The sequence below is a fragment of the Manacus vitellinus genome, unplaced genomic scaffold, assembly GCF_001715985.3.
Source record: "Manacus vitellinus isolate BGI_N305 unplaced genomic scaffold, ASM171598v3 scaffold_1_pilon, whole genome shotgun sequence".
NCBI classification, from domain to species: domain Eukaryota; kingdom Metazoa; phylum Chordata; class Aves; order Passeriformes; family Pipridae; genus Manacus; species Manacus vitellinus.
Window position 1 is genome coordinate 47,137,905 of NW_021939396.1, and position 23,750 is coordinate 47,161,654.

Here is a 23,750-nt window from a genome sequence, read left to right on the forward strand (position 1 = left end):
TGTAAATAAATAGCTGGTTTTTATGTTTACATTCAGTGAAAATTCATCTCTTAAAACATTTATAAAGAAGATAGGTAAGCAGTGAAATAAACACATTTTCCAACGATTTATTGTCTCTTGAATTTTTCCTCTGGTGCCCTTTGCAGCAAAACTGATCAAAACAAAACAAACAAAAAGCCCAGCAAAATGAAACCATCATGAACAGTACTGATAGGGCAGATCTATTTTATGGGCACCCCTCTTTTCCTTCCACTCCCCCCCCTTTTTTTAACTGCATGAGGGAGGAAACTCTGCAGGGTAGAAACTGTATTTGCCATCTTGTACATGTCGGGCATATTATTTACTATTTAAAGATAATAAATTTGTCACTGACCTCAACAGCTACAGGCTAATCTGCCATCTAATTATAGGTCTGCTCATGGAGGTTATATTCTTTCTCCAAACCAACTTGAACAAAAGTATTCTTTCAAAGCATTTTCTGACATAATACTTTAATAAGAGGTTTTAGAAACACGCTTTTTGCACTCAGCTTCAAATAAGTTTAACCTACACACTTACTGTCAGAACTGCAAATACAAAAGCAAAAAAACATTTTGACTGGTTTAGAAAATAATTGTACAACTCTCGTTACCTCACAACTTGTCTCTTCGAGGACCTCCATGACAACAGAGTATGCAAGTCCTGGAGACACTCATTAACACTAAGCAGAGGTGAGAAACCCCACCTCCCAGTTAAATCGCTACAGTTAGAAATTGCACTGCCAACCCGTTCAAACCATCTGCAAATCTAAAAACAAATAAGGATCTCCTAAATAGTAAGAAGACCACGGGGAAAACTTACAATTCTATTTTAAACCACAGTCTCCTACTCGTCGGTTTATGAACATAAAGATGACATATTCCTTGCTATTGGAGGGCAATACATGAGATCTGCACCTTACCCCGGGATTTTAATTTTTTAATTTAAAGTCCAGCAGAATTTATTGCTCTGAGAACTGACTGTACACATGTTGAAGTCAGGTCAGCTAAGAGCAGCCTCTATTTAAGATCCTAGCTGCAGAGTGAATAAAGCTCTCTTCACAAGACACAATGCAAATCAAACTAACTGGGACAACGGATATAAAATACGCCTACACTTCACAGTCATGTCTTCAGCTCAAAAATCTGAAGTCACAGGTATGCGAACAGATCAAACATAAGCAAGAGATGATAACATGGTAAAAATATCCAATCTCTACAGTATTTTCAAATTTTATTCTCCTTTTTTCTGTCTGAAAAAAAATGTCATTAACACTGAAGAGGCAAAATCTGTCAAGTTTTGAGGTTCACAGTACTGTGAAAAAAATCCAAAACAAATGCACTTTTAATATGACTGACTCAGTTAAAAATCACAAACAAGAAACCATGTATTAAATGAAAATTTAACTTCCCCACACTCCATTTAAAATTTCTTTTCAGCTCTATCTCATGCACAAGTTTAAAGCTACCTACAGCACGAAGTAACATTTATTCTACATTTCAACACTATACAGTAGCATGAAAAACAGAAGTTATGCTTCTGTACCAATTCACAAGGTACAAAAAGAAACAAAATACGAAAAGGAAAAATATTCTAGCAAGAATAGGATGCTCTCCAAAATACACTATACCTTGACTTATGGAAAACACTGTCGCACTGTCCTGGAAGATTAAGTGCTGAGTAAAATCTAACCTATTTGACATAAATTGCTATCTTTCTTATAATATTTATCCAATATTCAAATGTTTAAAATAGAATATATTTGTTTTGATATGAAAAATGAAAAACACTGGAATACTCTTCTCAGCATAATTTGTGGTTGTTTTTCTTCTTGGACATCTATATCCCTATTGTTCATAAATGTCAGAATTCAGGCAAAAAGAGGTTTTGCACTAAAAATGAAATTGGTTCCAAGTATCTATTTGACATAAACTGTAAAAAATACTACAGAAATCTATTTCACTTAATTGTGGTATCCATGCACTTAAAACATGCATTTATTTTATTATCATTAACAAGGAAGATGGATGTGGACTTTATCGATACTTGCATATATAGCAAGTATTTAAGTTTTAGAATTATAGATATGCACACAAATGTATACACATTTATATACCTATATGAACATATGTTTAACTTTTATAAAATAAATAGACAATAACATAATATCTTCATATATTTGAATATATGGGGAATTTAGTGCACTGTATCCATATAAAGCACCACATCCGGGAGCCACAAAAACTCCAGTTTAGGTGGAGCAGGAAAGCTTATATTAGGAAAAATAGGTCCTTAAGTAAGGCTTCAAGCAGAATTTATTATGTACTGTTTGTGATCCATAGCAGCTACAAGCTGAAGTTCAGGGGGTTATTTTTAACAGTGTTTTAAACAGCCTTAGTGCTTAGTACATTTAACAGATGAGTAAAAGCCATTGTTCTGTATCAGATTAGGAAAACAGAGGCAAATATAAAACCTTCGGTTTCATTCAGAAACAGGCGAGTGGTAGAACTACAGAATCAACAATGAAACTAATAAGTGTCACTAAAGTCTTGAAGAATATAAAACTCCACTCCTAAATGAATTAAACTCTTACAATGATTTCTGGCTGCGGGAGAGAAATCAAACTACATTTATTTTGGTTTAATTTTCAGACATTTCTTCCCAGGCTGATGTCTGACATTGTGAGCATTACATATTTTACATGAAACTACTACTTCTGTGATGTAGTACATTGCGTACAATGTGTACAACATTCTCTTTCTGCGTGCTTCAGAAATGTTCAGATGGAACTGCAACCAAAAAAGAATATTAAATATCAAGTGAAACCCTATGTGTAGGGGGAACTCACACGTGGTACAAATCACTAATACTGGAAATATTTTCCTATACTTCCAATAAAAACCTTTGTAAAGGAGAGAAGATTCTGGGGAAAACTGCACTATGCCTGACATTATACCAACCATCAAACTGACCCAGTGTGAACTACAACTTGGATCCCTCTGTCAAAGTAGCAGTTGGCCACTCCTAAAACACGCACTCACAGAAAAACCTTCACACCTATGAAGAACATTTTTTCCCATACAATTTCGCTGCACCTCGTATTGGATCGTGGTCACACAAACCAACTACCACAAGAGCTGAAGAAAAGCACTGAACAAAAAAAAGGAATAAAAAATACCCCACCTAGGTAGCTGAGACAAGAAACAGTGCTCTTGCTGTTATGTAAATAAGAAGAATTCACATTAAGTGAAGAAGTTACCAAGTCAGACTTGAAAGAATTGTCTTCTGAATGCCAAAAGTAAGCTCTCTTCACCTGGTCCCTGACATGTTCTGAAGACCCTTTATGAGTACTGTAGAAAGTGGTACGCACATTTCTTGGTCCTATTGACACTTCCAACCACTACTGCTACTTTGGGAAGTGCAATTCCGTTCCATATGCATATATAAATGTTAACATTTACTTCTTAACTATCAGCCTTGATAGTAATGTTCTAAGAGATTAACTCAGATTTTAATCCCATACACTAATATGGGTGCAATTTATACTAATTTACAACTTTATTTGTCCAACTTCACTCGACTGAAAACTAGAATTTAGTAGTAAACAAGTAACCACACATTTCTTTTTGCGTAAACTATACTGAATCCTCCATCACCGTATGATAAATTATTATTGAAGTCTTGCTAGAATGACAGCTTTGAAAAACACTGTTTATCCACAATGTAATAACCAACCACGTCTCAGTTTAATGAGACAGAAATGTTTGCTAAGGAGGAAAGGATAGGAGAAAGAAAACCCAAACTCCTCCTTCTGAGTAATTATAACTTTGAAATTAAGAGGCTCCGGTCGAAAAGGTGTGGAAAAGAAAATAACAGCTCTTTACCAAATATATATATATACATATATATATATATGTATGTGTGCAATGCAACAGAACCAGCACCAGCTCCGTCACCAAACCCCCCCAAAACAACTGCAGTTATAACCACCCCCAGCAGGGGGCGCCCGGGAGGCGGGGTTGCGGTGCCTCACCCACGGCCACCAGGGGGCGCTGCTGCGCCTCCGGGAGGGGCAGGTGTGGGGGGGGGAACCCAGGGAGGGAGCGCTTTGCCGACCGCCAGACGGGCCCAGGCGGGCCCACACGGCAAAAGGCGGATCTCAGTCACAGCAGTGGGTCTGAGACCCCAAGGCGAGCACCCCCCACAAGGACTATCCTGCTGTATCCCAGGGTGGGATACAAGGACTATCCTGCTGTATCCCCTCCGCAGACAGCGCCAGCCCCAGGCAGTCCACGCCGCGCCCGGGGCTGTGGAGGCGGCAGCTGGCAAGGGACAGAAGTGCCAGTCCGTCCAGTGAAAAAAAGAAGGCAGACCAGGAGACTAACGAGAACTCCTTTGGTCTTCAGCAGCAACCAGGAGGCGTCCAGGCAGCGGGCAGAGGTGAAACCGGGACCTCTCTCGGGACTCGAAGAAGCCAATGACCCGTCCGAAAAAAAATGAACCCAGAGCTCTTCCTCCCCACACCGCTCCCCGAGTCCGAGCAAAAGCCAAAGTCCCACCCTCAGAGGAAAAAACCCTGATCTCTCCCTTCCCCCCAACAGTGGATACAAGGGGGACGGAGTTTCCCTTATGTAATTTAGCTGGTGTGCCGAGGTTATTTAGCATTTCAATGAAGTGGCTGTTAAGTCCCAGACTCCTAACAATGGAGTCTTAGCTTACTAGCAAGAAGCAGTTGGTATAGGAAAATTCACTAGGAAAAAAAAAAAAGTATAAAGCTATGACAACCCAGCAACACAGCTATTCCATTGCTACCTATGCAATAGTTTTTTAAAGCTACCCTAACTGAAGATTGAATGTAGACATATAGTATGCTGCTAGCATAAAACAAACTATGCCTTACAACGAACTTTTTCAGTTGAGTCGCTATATAAAAGCTAAAATAGGAACTTCCTTCTATACATACTTCTAAGAAAATATAATTAACTGTTTCTTATCTGTCAAGTACAATTTAATGCAACAATCCTCAGATCACTTTGTAACTGTGTAGTATGCTTAATAATTACTCACAAATAAGTATTCCTAGAAAACTCAAATCCCTTTGCCAATTCCAATATTCAAGAAGGGAAAAATTTTTATAAATCTTATTTCAAGATTCCATCTTTGAGATCTTACTTCATAACTTATCAAAACTTTTATTGGCCGAATTTTACAGCCATGACGGGAAATTCCCCAGGAATTTGGAGTTACCTGAATACAGCATTAAACTGAGCAGACTAGAAGCTTCATTCTAGTAACAGCGTCCAAGTATTAGAAAGATGCACAGCTAAGTGCATTTAACATTTAAGAAATACAACTACATAGATGTAAAGATTGTTTGAAAGAATACCACAGTTCTACCTTCATGTGCACTTGGTTTCCTTTTAAAAATGATAAAGAATTATCTTAAAAAGAAATCTTTACCTAGGGTTTCCTCTTAGGGCAGCATGGTGAAGAGCATTAAACCCATTGTTGTTGGTGATAGTAACATCTGCTCCAGCTTCTAACAGTACAGCGAGGATGTCATCACGCTTTTTACTTATTGCATCATGAAGTGGAGTGTCACCTTCAGAATCCTAAAACCAGCAATAATTTACATCAATTTTTGCATGCATCCACATGAAAAAAAAAATGCTAATATCACTAGGAAAACAGACTACACTAACACAAAACAGCTCTTCAAGACCTGCAAATGTTGTTATACTGCAGAGTTCAGAGCAAGCTACTTCTTGTCTTGCTCTAGTTTTGGAAATGCTTCAGTGCGTAACCCTACCTTGGGCTCCAGAATTCTACAGTTACACTACAGCCAGAACTACTCTTTCCATCCAACAGTATGGTGTAGATATTGACTTCTCTATGCCTCACATCCAGGTGGAGTTGATGCCCATATTACAATTTATGCCCTAGACTACCAGTGAGAAGACACATCCATTTAAGCTTATTTGCAGCTATAAAGGCAAAATCTCTACATTTATGCTTCCAGTAAAATTCTCACACCATATAAGTCAGGAAGCCTTTTGTCACCAACACTGAGTCAGCTGCAAACTGACTAACACAGAAACTGAACATTTTAGCAATACACTAGTAAGAAGACAAATCTTTACAGTAAGAATCGAAAACTGCCAAAGAAAAAGTGCCAGAATATGGAAATACTTGAACCAGCGTGAACCAGTTTGCCAAAACTTAGTTATGTAGCTTTGTAGGTTTTATGTGGTTTAATTGATCATATTTTCTGAATTTACTGTTTACAGACTAGTATTTACACAGTGAATTAACTGGAGTAGTAGAATGCTGGCCATTTAAATTCCAGTCATGCCTCAGTCTGAATTCCCTGTGCTCTCATCAACCAAATCAATCACCTACTCACACTTGCACATCATAGTTCCTCAGCACACATGTAGAATTTGAAAGTCCAGTCTTATCAGTGACAATTATATTTTCCAGATGGAGTACCATAGCACCATTCTACTGAATTTTTCAATTCAAACAAAATTCTATAATTTAAAGCCAGGAAAATCCACTCTGACTACTGATACATCATTAAGTGATATGCAGTCACCCTTTACTGGCCTCAGCACATCAGATTCTTTATTATATTTACTGTTCAATAAATACTAAATAGGGTCTGGATGGACATAAAGCTCAACTTCACCAAGATCAAGACAGCACTTAAAGAGTCAGGTGAAAACAGATAAATAAGCAATCACTATATACACTAATTTCGAGAAGGTTTTTGCTCATCTTCTTTTATGTGCATATACAGCTTCAAAAAAAAAATCTCTGATTGTGGACATGGCTAAACAAGGAGGTAATGTGTTATTATTGCATATCTGCATTTGCCCAGGCCATTAGACCTTTTTTTTTTCTGATGCAAACCTCTTAAAACTTACCCATTCTCATTAGTTTTACTAATGCAGAGGATGCAGTTGCATTCAGCTCATGCAGAGCATGGATACCTGCTTATTTCATAGCACATTTCCACTCTACCTTCTCAACAGGACATTGCACTTCTGTTTCAGCTTCCACCACATTCATTATAGATGAAACTACCTGTGAAATATGGTACTTGAGATCCTATGCATGAGGGCTTTCTAGATAAAAAGCTAAACATTTAAAAGAATCTGGCTAAATAGTTATTAATCATACGTCAATTTGGGGAAAAAAAATAAAAGGTTTCTTTTAATGAAACATTCCACCATATCATCAACCTGCTAAACTGTAGCTTGCAGAAGGAGCAAGTAGCTGTGGGTTTTGATACAGGAGGAATTAATCTGGAGGGAAAGTTAACAATTACAATGTGAAAATACCAATTAACATCAACTGGCTAGAATACATCAGGTGCCAATCTAACTATCAAGAAAAGAAATAGATCTAATAACAGTTGATCTCACCTTGGGGTAGAGTTTGAAACAGACAACTTTACAAGGTCTGTTCCTTTCAACTCCACTTTCCATAATTTTTCTCTCACCTACATGGAGCGAATCATAAAATTCAGCAGCTGCAACGTGAACTTACATTAAAATTTACTTTACCTGGAGACTGGGATGGCAGCCGAAGTCCAGTAAAGTCTTCACAACTTGCAGATGACCTTTGTTGACAGCAATATGGAGCGGAGTCTGCCTGCGCTTGTTGCGAGCATTCAGATCAGCACTGCCTCGGTGCAACACCTCAATCACAGCACCCTCATCACCAAAGGCTGCGTGGTGGACGGCCCTGTCTCCATCTTTGTCCTGAAGCAGAAACATTCAGGTGTGTATATTTCACATTTCCTTTGCATTTAAATAAGAAGGTGAATTTAAACTGAACAACTGCACATATTTAGTTAAAAAGAAAAATTAGACAACCATACCACCATCAAAATATGTAATTAAAATAACTGCTCAAACCACAATAGAGGATAAAGAATCTGTTTGTATATACACATACATATTCTACGACATATAATATTCTACACCATATACAACAATTGCCCTGAATCTTTGTGTGATGTGTTCATCAAACTCAAACTGATTCATTTGGGTTTCTATTACAAAACAACCACTGTCCAAAAAAACCCAAATCAAAACCACCAAAAAAAATCCACAAACAAAATCCAACCCCCAAACAATATTACACTCAGGGTAGTCCTTCCTGTAACCCAGGAACTGTTACAGATTCCAAATCATGGTGTAAGACATGAGAATTCTTTACAGAGAGGGTAATCAGCCATTGGAATGGGCTGCCCAGGGAGGTGGTGGATTCTCCGTCCCTGGAGGTTTTTAAGATGAGGCTGGACGTGGCACTTAGTGCCATGGTCTGGTAACCGTGGTGGTAGTGGATCAAGGGTTGGACTTGATGATCTCAGAGGTCCTTTCCAACCCGTCTGATTCTATGATTCTATTCTATGATTCTATAAATTGCCTTGTTCATACAATTAAGTTAATATTTATTAGGGTTTATTGTATGTGTCTTAGTTTTCACTTCCAGCTTTTCCAAAGAAAATTTGTAATTGACACTGAAATTAAATAGAATCTCTGATTCTACGATGATAATTGAAACTCTAATTCAGTTTGTTTCAGTTTCATCCAAACTGAGGATTAAGGTATGAAAGTCATAAATTTGTCAGTTTGAGTTATTTTAACATTCATAAAAGCTGACTGTACAACATGAAGCATTTTAGAATATTAATCAAGTGATTTCAGCATTAATGATGGCACACAAAAGCTAAAAGTAAAAATCAAAGCTATATAACAGGTTTCAATGAAGTAACTTCCATAAACTAATTTCTAACTGATTATTTGTGCACAGTTTAATATTATGCATTTGTAGAATTTAATTTTGAAAACAGAGAAACACTGAAAATTGTAAGATAAAATCATAGCTGGTCAAGGGCTCACTAGCTCTCTTGAATAAGCTTAGGTTCTCTTATCAATTTGCTTCTTCAACAATATCTTTTAAAAGTACTTTTTATTATGTATAACACATTTCTAATATATTTTACATCAGTGTAAAAATTAATAGCTCTTAGCATAAACTGTATTTGCACAATTACAAGTTACCAATGAGACCAGTTACAGAATTTAAAATGGTGGAAGAGGACATCACATAATTATCAAATTTATCTTTTTGAAAACATGGATATGGTTTTCAAGATGGTCAGGGCAATACGTAGCAGTTTCAATAGCTTTTGAAAAGATACTTTTATGCCTTCCAAATCAACTCATGCCACCAAATTGTCTTCTCAGATAGCAAGATTCCTTCTCAGGCTCATCTAACATGAACAAACAGTCAAAAGAAGCCAAAGTTTGCCCATTTGGAAGGGGAAAGGATTAGAAATGGGAACTTCTCTGGATTTTTCATCTGGTTATAAGGATCAAGATGAGATGAACTTTATCAAGAGTGTGACAGTAATGCTAAACTGCTACAACATTTGTATTTACTGCTACAGCATTTGTATTTACAGAGCACTTGATTTCACAGGTACATCCTAAGTTGTCTTTTCATATTTGCCGTCTGCAAAGTACACAGAGACATTTACTGATGAAACCCCATATAATTATTGAATATTTTAGTTTTAACATATTCCAATTTTGAGATACGAACCCTTACTTTATTAAATCATAATGTACAGAATTCCTACTTTAATGAGCAGAGGTCCAAAATTGTGCAGGCTTTTTTTTTAGCTCAGCATCAAAACAAATAGTCTAAGGAGCTACAAATAGTCTAAGGAGCTAAATCCCACTGTGTAGTTACTACACAGTAGCATTAATACACCCAGAAAAAGCTACTAACTAGTTAATCATCTCTCCTAAGACTTATATTTAGATATAAATCAAAATATCAAAAACACTGTATTGCTATACATGCCAACAATATAATGTTGTCGGTACTGTCAATATAATATCTGATATCTATTAATTTCTGCAGACTAGAAGGCTATAAATTTTTATTATGCACTATCTACATCAAGTTTTTTGAGCTGTCAGTAACAAACTGTTTTCTGACTAAACAGAGGCCACTTGTATTCTACATTAAGCCCTCAGGGACACAAACACTGAGGAGACAACAACCTGAGGGCACCCCCAGAAAACGTAATCATGAACATAAATACACTGCAGTAATGACTGTAAGTGTAAATATATCCAACTCAGCTATAAAGCAAGGAAAGTAAGGATTTTTATCCATTGCTTTCACGCCACAGACCGCAACAGTGAAGTAAACAGGCTAAATTATTGCTCTCTCCTTAGTGCAACAGCTCTGCTGAGTCTTTGCATGACAATTTATAAACAGCTGATATTTTAATGCCTGAAAAATATAACTATTAATCTAATAATATTATGTAAATTATTAATATTATAATATCTAGAGCAATTATATAATTAAGTGAGAATACCATCTTCACTTAAGCAACACAAAGTTACATGAAAAAGGCTTGAAAATTCAAATAAAATCCCTGGCAATTTTTTTTAATGCTGGTGCTTCTGAAGCAAACATGAACTCTTCACAATTCCAGTGCTAGCAGATTACCAGGTATTTTGTCTTGAAACTGTTTAAGCAGTGCTTCTACCTACCTCCCTAATGCTTCTAACCCTTCCTTATACCAAGAAGAAAGCATTTGATTAACATGGCAGCTCTGAATACCATAGTACAGATGAAAAGCAGTTTAGTCTAATTTTAATAGTATATGCTATGTACTGCAGAGAAAGCACTACTTCTATCTAAAATAAAGCTACTTCACAAAAATCAGACCACAGTAAGTATGTACTGCATTGAATCTAAGCCATCTTTAGAACTTAGCAGAAAAATCTTTATAAAGAAATGGTGTATCTGTGAATATAAAAATAATTTTAGTTCCAAGAATTACATCATTGCTTCATTTATGTTTTTACATTTTATAACTTCTGTATATCAAATACAATATAATGCCAAATGCCCAAGCATGTAAAGTTATTTTTCTGTTATGCAAACAATAACTGGGCATACAATTAGTTTCTTAGCATTCTATTAGGCTTCAATTTTCAGTCTTAGAAAATCAAATTTGACAGATCCCTCTTATGCTTCATAAAATGAGAAATAGTTACAATGTCAGTGATGTTTCAACATGTAAATAAGTTAGTCAAAATCAATTCAAAATGCAAATATCACAGTAGGCCGATAGATAATTCTCATGAACAATAATTCTAACACACCTAAACAAGAGGAACCCTTCAATTTTCAGTGAAGCTAAAAAAGAAAAGGTGCTGAAAACCTGGAAGCAGAGTTGTCAGTTTGTACTCAAAGATACTATTACTTTCTGCTTAAACTTGCCTTAGTTAAGAACTCAAAGCGTTCTCCTAACTGGACACTGTATATAAGAAGCACAGCAAGCATCTGAAGATGCAGCATCTGACAACAGCTTTTTCCCACAATGTTAAAGAATTAGATACCAACCCTTCACAATACTGTTAGTAGGAGTCTAATTTGGGAACACGATCACAGTAATAAAATCAGGGTTTCACTCTCACCGACATTTAAAAAGAAGGCAAGTCCTCTAGAATTGCTATGTATGTAACCAAGTTTAAAGTTTAAGGACACACAAAGTATATTTTGAAGTATTTAGGTTACCTCTGCCTCTACATCCACGTTCTGTTTCAGAAGCAACTTCAGAATGTCGACATGGCCGTTCTGACTAGCAGCTTGCATAGCTGTGTGTCCAGCACACTGCCCGTTCACCTGGAAGTGTATCAGTACTTGGAGGTAAGTTGTAAGATACACACAAATACTCACAAGACTGTTTAGCAGTACAAAACTTAAAGCAACAGCATACATATCATAGAATCAAATGAACAATCTTTAGCTGCCTTTCTAGCACATACAGATGATCTCCTAGGTCTTCTCTATTTCATTTTTAGATTGAAGGAAAGAAGAGAAAACGAATTTATTTAAAACATTAAGACATTAACAATACTCGGATTAAAAACTTTCATCTTTGGGCTACTGTAAAGGCAAGATTTTTGAGAACAGGTCTCAGATTTATACCAGTCCTCTGCTCCACAGTACATTTAACTTCATTGTCTAATTTATGGCAACACAAATCAGTCAGAACAAAATACCGTGTTTTGCATAATCTTTACAAATCAGTCCTCAGAGCTGAAGAAGTCTCTTATCTGCAAGAATTACTACTGCTGTAGTGAGAAAAATACCCGATTGTGACTTAAAAATCTGAATTCCCTGAATCGAGTCCTGTAATTATTAAGCATTTTCTTTTAGACTCTTCAACACTAGGTGATTAGACAAGTTGGTAAAAGGAATCTCACAGAGAACAGATTAGATGATCTACCTTGTGAGTTAATAAAACATGATGAAAACTCACAACAGCAGCACAAAAAAAAAAAATACCCCCAAATCTACTCTCCTCCTTTCTATCCCCCTTGAAACAAAAGAATTTGAAGATCCCTCACTAATGGTGAGTGAGTGGTTCTCTGAGCCAACTCTGGCAGACAGAGGTTGAAAGGTATTTTAATTCATGGCAGACAAAACAACACAAAGTTTGTCTAGCAAAAAAGTATGTACAGCTCTATGTTCACACAGCCCACACACATTTCATAGGTCAACAATCGGGAAAAGAGACACTGGAACTAACTGTACTACTTCTAAGCAGACACACTACTGACTGGCAAGGAGTATTCAGAACAGCTTCACTTCTCTTAGTATTACAGGTCCCCAAAAGAGGCACTCCCAAAACAGACCACTCACATCTACATCTGGTCTCTTTAGCAAGTCTTCCACTTTAGCAACATCTCCATTGGCAGCAGCTTTAACCAATTCTTCATTAAGATCTCCAGATTCTTGAGTTTCAAATAATTTTTTCAATAGCTGGGACAATCTCTCTGTAATTGTTAAACAAAGGACAACTAAGATTACAATTATAATCCCACAAGAACAAAAAAAAACCCAGCCACATTTGTCATGCTTCTAACAACACGTACATAGTAATACACCAACTACCATAAAATGGCAGCTGTAAAATATCACAGAGTTCTAACTAAGAACTGGACCATTATACTCTTTAGATAGCTGAGCCTTTCACATCAGACATTTCAAATCAAAGCTGATTGAACTACAAATAGCTTGTCTCCCACAAAATACAGAATGGATGAAGTAAAACATGAATTTACGTATTGCTATAACATATTTTCTATCTTCAGGTATATCCTGTCCTCTGTGATTTGAAACACTAAGTTGTATTACTCTTCTAGCTAGTTTTATGGCCACTGTGACTTTGTCTTTATTGCAGAAAACTCACTGTATCTATGCCTCCCTAGAAAAAAAATCTAGAAAACTATGTAGAAAGGTTTCTTGGCATTAAAGCAAATATTTGAAAAGGAAAAAACAACCAGCTATGACCAAAAAAAGGAAAAACTCTAGTTTAATTGATCTGTGAAACAGCCAACAGAACATAAAACACATTGGACAGTCTCTCTGCCTTTTTATTAGATGAATGAGAGCATGTTCAACAAAACTGAATGATACTACACAGACCCAAAAAAATACCACTATAATTAGTCAAAGGATGTCTGACTAGACTTTTAAGACAGAAATTTCAAAGAAAAAATATTCTGAGTAACCACCTGTAACCGATTCCTCACCTACGCTTGCCATCTCACCCCACCTATTAAACAAGGAGTCTGCCTGCTACTGTCAGTAATACCCTCTTCATGCCTTGGTCCCTATTTAAGTGTAATCTCCCTAATCTCTCCAACCATTTACATTTTTAAGTCCTTAGAGCAAACCTTCAAAGACACACCTGCACTGTGACCACACAGAAGTACTTGATCACAATAACAAACATCTCCATATTGACTGCATACTTTTTTTGTATCTTTCTGAAGTACAACTTCAATTAGCTCAACTCCAAGTCTATTATTAACCTTGCATACAAACTATGGACTAGTACTTATTAATAGATTTTTAATTAAACACAATTATTTGACATACATACATTCCTGTTTATTCTTCAAACTTACCACCTGATGCATTACTTATAGCAGATCCTGCTGATGCCACCTTTGAGACAGCTGCTGGATTATAGGTCCAAGATGTCCCACAAACCTCTACCTTTAAGTCGCTGTCTGAATAGATCTGCTGGACCCGACCAACTTTACCTAAGGTCTACATTAAAGAAAACATCAAATGCAAATAATGCTAAAAGTAAAATAGTTAGAAATCTGAACATTTTATATAAATTTCATGAAGTCCATTGTTTAACAGTGCAGTTGCTAATACCTTCAGCTAAGGTCATCAGGTTGAGCAGATTGCTACATCTGAGCAAGTTTTACACTGCCTTTGATGAAATACACTTTCTCTAACTTAGAAGAAAATCACAGACTCCCACAGCCTCCAGGTATTATTACCAATCATAACTAGAAATACCATACAAGCTTTAACCATTCTATGAATGTAAACACACAACTACTTACTGGAAGCATTGCTTCAGCCCACTCTCCATGGCCTCTCTGAAGAAGCTTGATTCGCTCTAAGTCATAACATACTTTAACAAGGTCGCCCACTTGAAATTGAGAGGTGCCTCCTTCTGCACCTTGAGCAGCATCTCCACTTCGGACAACATTGGCCTTGGTGAGGACAGCTGGATTAAATGTCCACCTAAACAATGAATCGTTTAAAGTAGAACTTAAACACGTAAAGTGAAATATATGCTTAAAAGTTATCTGTTGGACAAGTTTCTGCTTGTATGCCTACAAACTTTCTGCACTTGGATGCTATGGCATATTTGTTGTTAACCATTTTTTGTCCATGAACTTGTCTGTAGGTCATTAATTGAATATTTCGAGGGTAATCTTCAGAGATGTACATTTGTAAAGGCAATTAAGAAATATCCTGCCTAAAGGCAAGCAAGTAGCTATACAGTTTGTTTGTTTTTCCAGGGAGAAGGGAATACTCTGGTTGAAAAGCGGAAGATCCAAGCTGTCTTGCAAAGGACTGGACTGTCAGGAAACAACATGGGAAGAACATGGAATTTTGGCCCCTCCCCCCCAGGTCAAAAGCTGCAACATTCAATTATAAAAATACTCTTCAGCTAAATGGATATCCTAGATACACCTCAATTTTCAATCAAACTATCCTAATTTTTACTATAAATTTCAGTGATTTAGAGGCATCTAGCTGTTAAGTCAGGGAGGAGACCACAATACAGAGTGGCTCCTTTCACTGGCTCTGCTGCCACGACTGCCAGAAGAAAAGCCACTTGCTTCCCTTTAGATGGGAAAACAGTATTGTTTTGCATTAGTTTGCAATATTAACAAACAATATCTTGAGGGAAATCCTGAATGAATAACACACTGTTAATCCTTTCTAGACAAACTGAACAGGTCAATCTCCAAATACAACTGAAATGATATTCCATTCACCAGCTGCTTTTTCAAGACAATTTGAGACAATACAAAATCATGTGGACATATCAACTCAGGTCCAGCTGGACAACTGGGTTTGAATCCTGTTAGCATGGATGCATCTAATCAAAATTCCAACCTAAACTGCTTGCGGGAAGTGGTTTTGGCTTTATCAAGACCTCCTGTTCTTGGTCTCTATTTACATAAACTAACATTCCTTTGAATAATAAAAGGCTAGATACAGATCATGCCAAGGTGACTCTGTATTAGACAAGATGCCCCAGAAGTTTGTCACCTGTTCTCTTAACCAATTTTCCAGAAAACCCACAATGACTTGCTATTACCATTCTGCTTGAAACCATGGGATAGATACTTCATAATTAAAATAGAATTTACTGCCTAAAACACTACATTTTAGAAATGAGATGGTCTAGAACATAATTTCTTATTTTGGACTCAATTTTCACTAAGTGAGAGTCAACAAGTTTCCTTTTCCCATTAGAGCATCTTTAAAGGTGATAAATTTCCTCATTACACATTGTAGAAGGAAATCTTAAAGATTTAAAAAATCTTAAAGATCTAAAAGGAATAGAGAAAGTTTCTGACACCAAGTGACCACAATTACTGAAGACAAAGGAAATTTGTGAGAAGCAATGACGAAGGCTATATAACAAACCTGTTGCCACTTGGATATTGCACTACAATGTCATGATCCTCATCAATGCCACAAACTGTTCCAGTTGTTGTTAAAGTTTCAAACATGCCATCAGTCCACCCTCCGTGACCATGCTGCAATGACTGCACAATTTCCAAGTCAAGGTCGATGTTTACAAGGTCACCTATTTGCAGGCCACCAGGGTTTCTGTTACCATTTTGCTCACCTGAAATGGAACACAAAAAAAAAAAAAATAATGTTTACATGACCACACTAACTTTCCAGGCAATTTAAAGAACAAAAGTTAATTTTTGAGACTCACGGAATTGTTAAGGTTGGAAAAGACCTTTAAGATTATGAAGTCCAACTATCAACCTAGCAACACTGTCAGGTTCACCATTAAACCATGTTCCAAGTCCTATACCCACACATTTTACGAACACTTCCAGGGATAGTGACTCCACACCAAAGTCTCTCTAACTGTAGTGGCCAACAGAGAAAAAAACCTCTGAACCTCTGGCTATGCAATTGTGTGCTTCTTATTGACTTTTCAAGACAAATATCAACAACACTGGTAAATGCTACACTGTGAGCTCTAACTGGGACTGTAACAGCTATCATATGGTGCTAGACATCTAGATACCGAAAAGCTCTGATAATTTTGAGAGTGTCATACACAGAGCACCACTCAGAGACTGAAAGATAAGCAGAAGGTCCACAGAAAGTTTTGAATTGGGTCAGTACCTGAGCAAGGAAAAAGCACTGGCTAAACGAGTATGTCCAAAATGACCAATGGCGACAATTTTTAACTTTCTGAGGAAGTGACAACATAAAAAAAAATATCCTGCAAATTTAAAATTAAAACCTTCTCCCTGGACAATGTTTGCTTTCAAAAGATATGTCACGGCAAAAATTCATTAGCTGGAGGGAAATGGCATACATTCACACATATCAACCTGTGTTAACTAATGAGAGAACACACTTGCAGACCCCCTCATGGCCAGAACCAAAAGATGGTATCTGGTGGCATCCATGGAACAGCAGAAGAGACAACGGCAGAAGTCACATAAATTGAGTTCAATGGCAACATCAGTGGCAAGGGACTAGGTGAGCAGAGTTTCTTTAGTAATACTGCTGTCTCCAAGAGAAGTTTGCTTGCTTTGGCTCTTCCAAGGAAGAGGTAATAAGGAAGAAAGGATCCTTGTATGTAACAATAAGCAAGTACAAACAAAAAGCCTGACATATAAAGACAAAAACATTATTTAGAGGGAGACTGATTCCAGAGCCTGAAGTCCACACCAGATGCTGGCAGCACTAGCTGCACTACTAAAAGTCTCCAGAGGACAGAATGCAAAGAAAAGTATTATAGAATCACAGAATCATTAGGATTAGAAGAGACCCTAAGATTATCTAGTTCCAACTCTCCCATCATGAGCAGGGACACATTTCTGGAGAAGAAACTTCTGAGAAAAAAAACACAGCCATGAAAAAATGCTCATGTTCAATAATTTTAAATGCTATGACCATGACTGACTTCTTTGTATCTTGGAAGAGAATACTCCTTGACAGTAGATGGAAAGGTACACCTTTGCCTTCACAGCAAAACACACAACATGGAAAACAGCCACTTCTGCAGAGGACAAAGTCAAAGTCTAATTCTTCAGAAAAGCTATTGATACAGAACTTGCTAGATAGAAACCTTAGACAGCAAACATCCCAGCAACAGCCCTGATGACTCAGGGGAGCCTAAGAAGGGAAGAGATATAACACAGCAAATAATTACTGAATCATTATTTAGAGGAATTGACACACCATTTGGTTTTATGCCATTTGCCACCACTGACATTTCAGTGCCATTATTTCCAATCCCCTTTCAAGTGGGCATAGGTGGTGAGTCCATTACCTCTTAACCTCCTTCTTAGCAAATTCAAGAAGCCCAGCTCCTTCTCCTAGCAATTCATGCACTCTCAGTCTCTTAACCACTTTAGCAGGACACCATTAGATTCCCTATGTTTTCGAAAAACTGGGAAAGGAGGGAAGAGATGGCCAGACAACGACACAAACAGGACATGGAATTCTAGACACAGCTTCATCACCACTGAGAAAAGGAGGATAGTAATCTTCCTTGTTCTGTTGCCCACCAAACTCCTAATATAGCCTTATTTGCAATGACAGCACATTCCTGTCTCATTCAATTTGGTATTCAGTGCAACACCCAGGTTGTCCTCAGCAAGGCTGCTCACTCAGGCCTTCTTAATTCCCAGTCTGGGAATTACAGGTACATAGGTTTATTTCAACCAGAGTGCAAAAACGCACTTCTGATTGAACTCCATTCACTAAACACTTCCTCAAAGCTCTTGGGAATAAAGCTCTACTCAACCACATCCCTCTGTCAACCTGCTATCACCTGCAAATCATCTGGAATTGTATTCTATCTCATCAAGGTCACCAATGTCATATTGAACAAAATCAATTTCCAGTATTTTGCTCCAAATACATATGACTCCATACTAATTAGGACCCTTCTGGAGTATTAGTTGCACTCTACTTCAAATATCATGAAGTTTCAAAAATAACTTTCTAGTTTTTAATGCAAACATACATTTAAAATCCCAGCCTGAATGTATCTGTGAACTACATTCAGAAAACTAATAAAAGATGTTATAACAAAGAGTAAGACTGAGAAGATGGAGCATCATGTGCCAAGAAGGATGAACTGAGTTCATTGTCATCCATTAAGAGAAACTTAATATAGTGGAAGAGAAGAATTTAACAAAGAATAATCTGCTATCTTTAGTGATTAATATTCATGCATACAAATACAGTGCCACCATAAAAGTAAGCCTGAATAAGGACCTAAGGTTACCTCCACAATTGTCGCATGTGGGAGTAGAGGGTTGAGACAAAATTTATTAAAAAGCCCTGCTGTTGAGTCACAAGGTGCAGAAAGGACTCCCTTGCTTTCTAAATCCCTTCTCAGAGAGGAGTCTAGGTGCAGTTGAATCCAATCTTAGCTTCGGATTATGTCAACAGTTTAAATTTAAGTGATTACAGAGGTGTGACTGAACAACTTCTGTCCTGCAGGTTTTAATGATTGGCAAAACGAGAATATTTATATAAAATAAATATTTTATTATTACAAATGATCAGACAAAAGATCTTAATTAGAACTATTTACTACATAATATAAATGCTAAAAATCTCCTAGTAGAGTATAATATAGCATAAAGTAGCATAGCACACTGCAACAAAGCAATTACTGAAGCAGTTATATTAAAGTGGGCAAAAAGAAGTCATTATTAAGTGGAGATTTGATGTAACTCATCCATACCAATGCTCGTGGGGAGATCGCTTTCTTTCTCTACCTGGAGGAGGATCCTTGGGGGGCATCCCCAGCCCAAGGGAGGAATCTCCACAAATACATCCAAAGAAGGGTTATGTCAGGAGAACCTGACTGCATGAAGGGGGACTTTATACTTTTATAGTATAAAGTGATTGACTGCTAATCACACAGTTCCAGGCCAGCTATCAGCTTATCTGTCAAATCAGACTTCAAAAAGCAGATGTGTATTCAAAGTCTGGTGAACTAAGATGGTTTTAGCATAATTAACACCAATACAACATCCTCTTGCATGATAGCTTGATTGGATTTTAGGTCTTATTAGGGTGGGTCTATCCATCCACAACAATAAAGAACCAGTGAGGCCTTATTACTACTTTTCTATTTTTAATCAGAGTAAAAGGACAGAATTAATTTTAAGTACAGAAGCAAGATACAAAGATCAAAGTGCCGTGCTTTTTACTGTCAAGTAGATGAATTGTTGGAAAGTAAATAGCTAAGTGACACCTTGGGCAACTGGTGATTTTTCTAAACAAAACAGACCTTTACTGTTTTCTGCTTTTCACCAATGCTGTCAATAAAACAATAGTGCTTGCTGGTCATACTTCAAGAACTTGTGCAAGGCATTAGATTAAGACTTGTAAACAGAGAATTATCATCACTTCAGAAATTAATAATACATTAATAATTAATCTTCAACTTACCTAACACAGGACAATGGTCTCTGTAGAAAGAGCCTCCTTTTGCATCTTGGACACATTTCAGGTCAGACTATGGAGAGAGATTGAGACAACTTTAGTCCTCACTGACTGAGTCTTCAGGCTAACACAAGTCAATGAAACTAGAACTGAAATACATTTAATTAAGAAAGGCTGAAAATTATGTGTACAAAAACCATGTCCTATGAATTTGTTACTGATGCACACAATCTCAAATACTTTCCAATCTATCATTCTCAAGACTTAAATAATCTTTACCAATATAAAAGGCTATTAAGGATGAGACATTTTTAACTCAAAGGCAGACAATAAAATAACACAAAGCTCCTTTGCATTGTTCTATAAAGTTATCTTTCCTTTTAAAAAGAATTCTGTCAACACAAGAAAGGAAACAAAAAAATAAATCAAATATCTGCAGTCAGTGCTCAAGAGCACAGCTTTTCCTGTACTGATCATTTAATGTTTGCCAGTGTTGTCCATTCTTCCCAACATTTTTTGACAGATCCATGTTTAACTTGAAGAAAACTTGGCACTCAAATTCTACAAAATGAAAAACTTCCAATTAAGAATACACAGAATACAAGAGTATTACTCAAAACAAATCAAACCCCCCCTCTATGCTGAGGTAAACATGATCTTTTTAAAGAGAAAAGTTTTAAAGCTCATTCTCCAAAAAGACTGCTTCATATTATCTGAGAAAGAAGTTTCAAGTGTGATAACCAACTCCTATTCATAAAGCCAGAGGAGTTTCTATAATTCTCCTTTCCTTTAGGTCTTTTCCCTGTGTAACCCTTAAATCCAAATGACTAACATTTGCTATTGTTCCCTATATAACAATTTTCACTAAACAAAGGGCATTTTTTTGCACGATGAGTTGAGAAGGAGATAGGAAACTGTTCGCAAAATGTGTCAGAATATTCTACAGGATGGGGGAGGAAGTAGAGAACAGGTGGTGGTAATGAAATAATTAACCAGAACTAAGCAAATACTTGAACAATTCTTTTTCCCATGCTCCAGATTTATTGATAGACTGCCCTCCTGCAAAAGCATTAAGATGAAAATTCTGAAGTCTTCCAAATCATCAAGGCACTGATGAGCACAAGACTACCCTCGGTGACTGTTAACTGTTAAGCAGCCAGAATCAATACAAAATTCAGTCTATGTCCTGATCTACAAAGAATGAACTGCCACTTCGGAAAAATTGTGAAAACAGCCAGATGAAAATAATGAGATTTAGCCACTCTTCAAATCCCCTGAGAAACCAGAGAAAGAGTTTGCTCAGCCCAGCACAGAAGGCCTGTGACAAGATGCTGCCACCCGGTGGGCAGGTGCCGGGTTTAACTCAGTCGCAGACAAAGGGGCTGTGCTGACCATCCCAGATGGCAAGTTCATTCATTTCCCAGGACAGACAGGGATTGAATGTGCCTGAGAGCACCAGGTGTCACCCACTGAATACAAACCCTCCGTGTCAGGCAACAACCAGCTGTCTGTGAAGGAGACGAGCAGGGGTACACATGCAAGAGCTGCTTTCACATTCTTCAGAGCACTAATAATAGAGCACAGAGGGTTCTCCTCCCTGCCAGGCAAAATCAGGGTGAAAGATTGCTTGAGTTACAGTAAGTGTTAATACACTGAGCAGCCTGATGGCTAAAAGCTAGCAGAAGAAACAAAATGTTCATTAAAAGGCTTATTACTGTCTTGCAGCAGATATTATTAGGAAGCAGGTTAAGGTATCTCAAATCTTATAGGAAAAAAAACAAACCCAGAAATCTACACACCTGCACCCACATTTTACTCTGCCTTTACTGTGCCCCATGCACAATTTATTTCTGGAGTATAATGATATACTTAGATTTTGAACAAGTGGTAGCTTGGTGTTCAACCTCAGCTTCACATCTGTCTTCCTTTCACTTACATGATGTAGTCAATGTTATGTTGCAAAGGAGTAAAACAAGAGTCTGATCTAAGTATTGCAAAAAAGGGAACATGTATTTTTCTTTGTTTACGTAAGCCTTCACCAAAAAATGGAGGACCCAAAACACATAGAAAGATGAGGCTCTGACAGAGATTAGGCAGTACAAATCTAACTTATATACTGTATATACAGAGAGTTCCTTCAGCACCTTGGAAAACAGCACTACTAAGAAAAGTAATAACAACATGATAAAGGCCTGCAAATGTCTTTAAAAAGACAATCAAATCCAAACAAGATTCTGGAGTTTTAAACAGTAAACTGTACTTAGTTGTACAGTACCACAAAAGCTGGGTAAGCAACTACAATTTTCCTTCTATAACGCAGCTACTACATTTATCAGAAAAGAAAAACAAGCTTTCTCCTGTTCAAGTAGTTTAAGTAAAAAATCAGAGGTGGTGGTAAGCTCCTGGTCATCCTACCCTGGGGACTGCATGGCAAGAGGCCCCCCTAGTGCAGATGGAGCAAAAGCACATCCAGAGCCTGGACACATCAGGCTTTGCATGTCAGAGAACCCCACTGGTATTTCTACAAGTTATATGAGTCTCCCTGAGCCTCCTAAATGAACTGTAATACCAGATTATTTGGAGATAAGACATGCAAGTGCAAAAGGGAATGTACCAAAACAATAGTGTTAAAATATAAGTTTTAGACTCACAGGGACACCACCAAAAAGCGTAACCACTATGAGGCTGGGCTTAATGTAAATACATGGTAGAGATGAACAAAACAGCTTTTCTACAATAACTTGGTGGAGAAATCATTCAATGAATCATAAATAGGATTCTTACAAGAAACAGAAAAATAAACAACAGATTTCGTGGAATTTGTGTAGTTACAGATGGAAGCCCCAGTTAAGCAGGAAATTGTTATAATAAGAACTCAAGGAACAGCATGGGAGCCATACACTGTACAGCAGGACCTGCAGGTCAGTAGTAACAGCTGATACACGTGAGCAATGGGTAGTAATGGGTTTTGCCTACAATGGAGAACTTTGGTCTTCCAGCACCTATGCTATGACTTGCTGAAAATCTGCACTCCAGCACTATGTGACTGGATCACAGAGAGACCATGACCTGCTCAATTAAATGGGAAATACAGAAAATATAACAGTTAACTTGGACTTACTATCCAATTATACCAATGAAAAAAACTAACAGCAATTTCATCTTCATAAAAACTTCAGAGAATGAAAAAATGTACATTACAGCACTGTCAACAGTGCTGACAGATGGTGTAATAGCACCATCATCCCGACCTTGAAGAGAAAAACGATGCTGAAGGACAGCTGACTCCGGGAATAACTATTAAGTTATTCCAATCAATACAGATTGCCATCCATCAAAGACAGGGAGGGGGGACTACAAACTTGATAAGAAAACTAAGTGTGCTGCTAAGAAAGAGACGAATGTTTGATCTAGATGTGCTGATATAGCATCTAACACCAGCAGCAAGTATCATGAGAGAAATTAATACCGATCTTATAGATACACCAGCAGGATGGTGACACAGCTGCAGGTGTTTGAGGTAGCAAACCTCTACACCCAGTAAAGGTCACTTTAAGTCTTTAAATTCACAACAGCTTTTGGCAAGGGAGTCAGTCCTTAGGAGGCAAATGGAGAAAGCCCAGTGCATGCTCCTT

At 37.3% G+C, this 23,750-nt stretch overlaps 1 protein-coding gene across 1 annotated transcript in view; it reads right to left on the minus strand.

The window, feature by feature from the left end:
- Positions 1 to 23,750, minus strand: part of MIB1 (mindbomb E3 ubiquitin protein ligase 1) — an 85,703-nt gene that overhangs the window by 39,855 nt on the left and 22,098 nt on the right. The window contains exons 5-13 of the mRNA XM_018075174.2: positions 20,122 to 20,188; positions 16,099 to 16,303; positions 14,493 to 14,676; positions 14,040 to 14,184; positions 12,769 to 12,902; positions 11,638 to 11,745; positions 7,587 to 7,784; positions 7,042 to 7,104; positions 5,479 to 5,630 (exon numbers count right to left, since the gene is read on the minus strand). Of these exons, the coding sequence (XP_017930663.1) occupies positions 5,479 to 5,630; positions 7,042 to 7,104; positions 7,587 to 7,784; positions 11,638 to 11,745; positions 12,769 to 12,902; positions 14,040 to 14,184; positions 14,493 to 14,676; positions 16,099 to 16,303; positions 20,122 to 20,188 (1,256 nt within the window). The remainder of the gene's footprint in view (positions 1 to 5,478; positions 5,631 to 7,041; positions 7,105 to 7,586; positions 7,785 to 11,637; positions 11,746 to 12,768; positions 12,903 to 14,039; positions 14,185 to 14,492; positions 14,677 to 16,098; positions 16,304 to 20,121; positions 20,189 to 23,750) is intronic.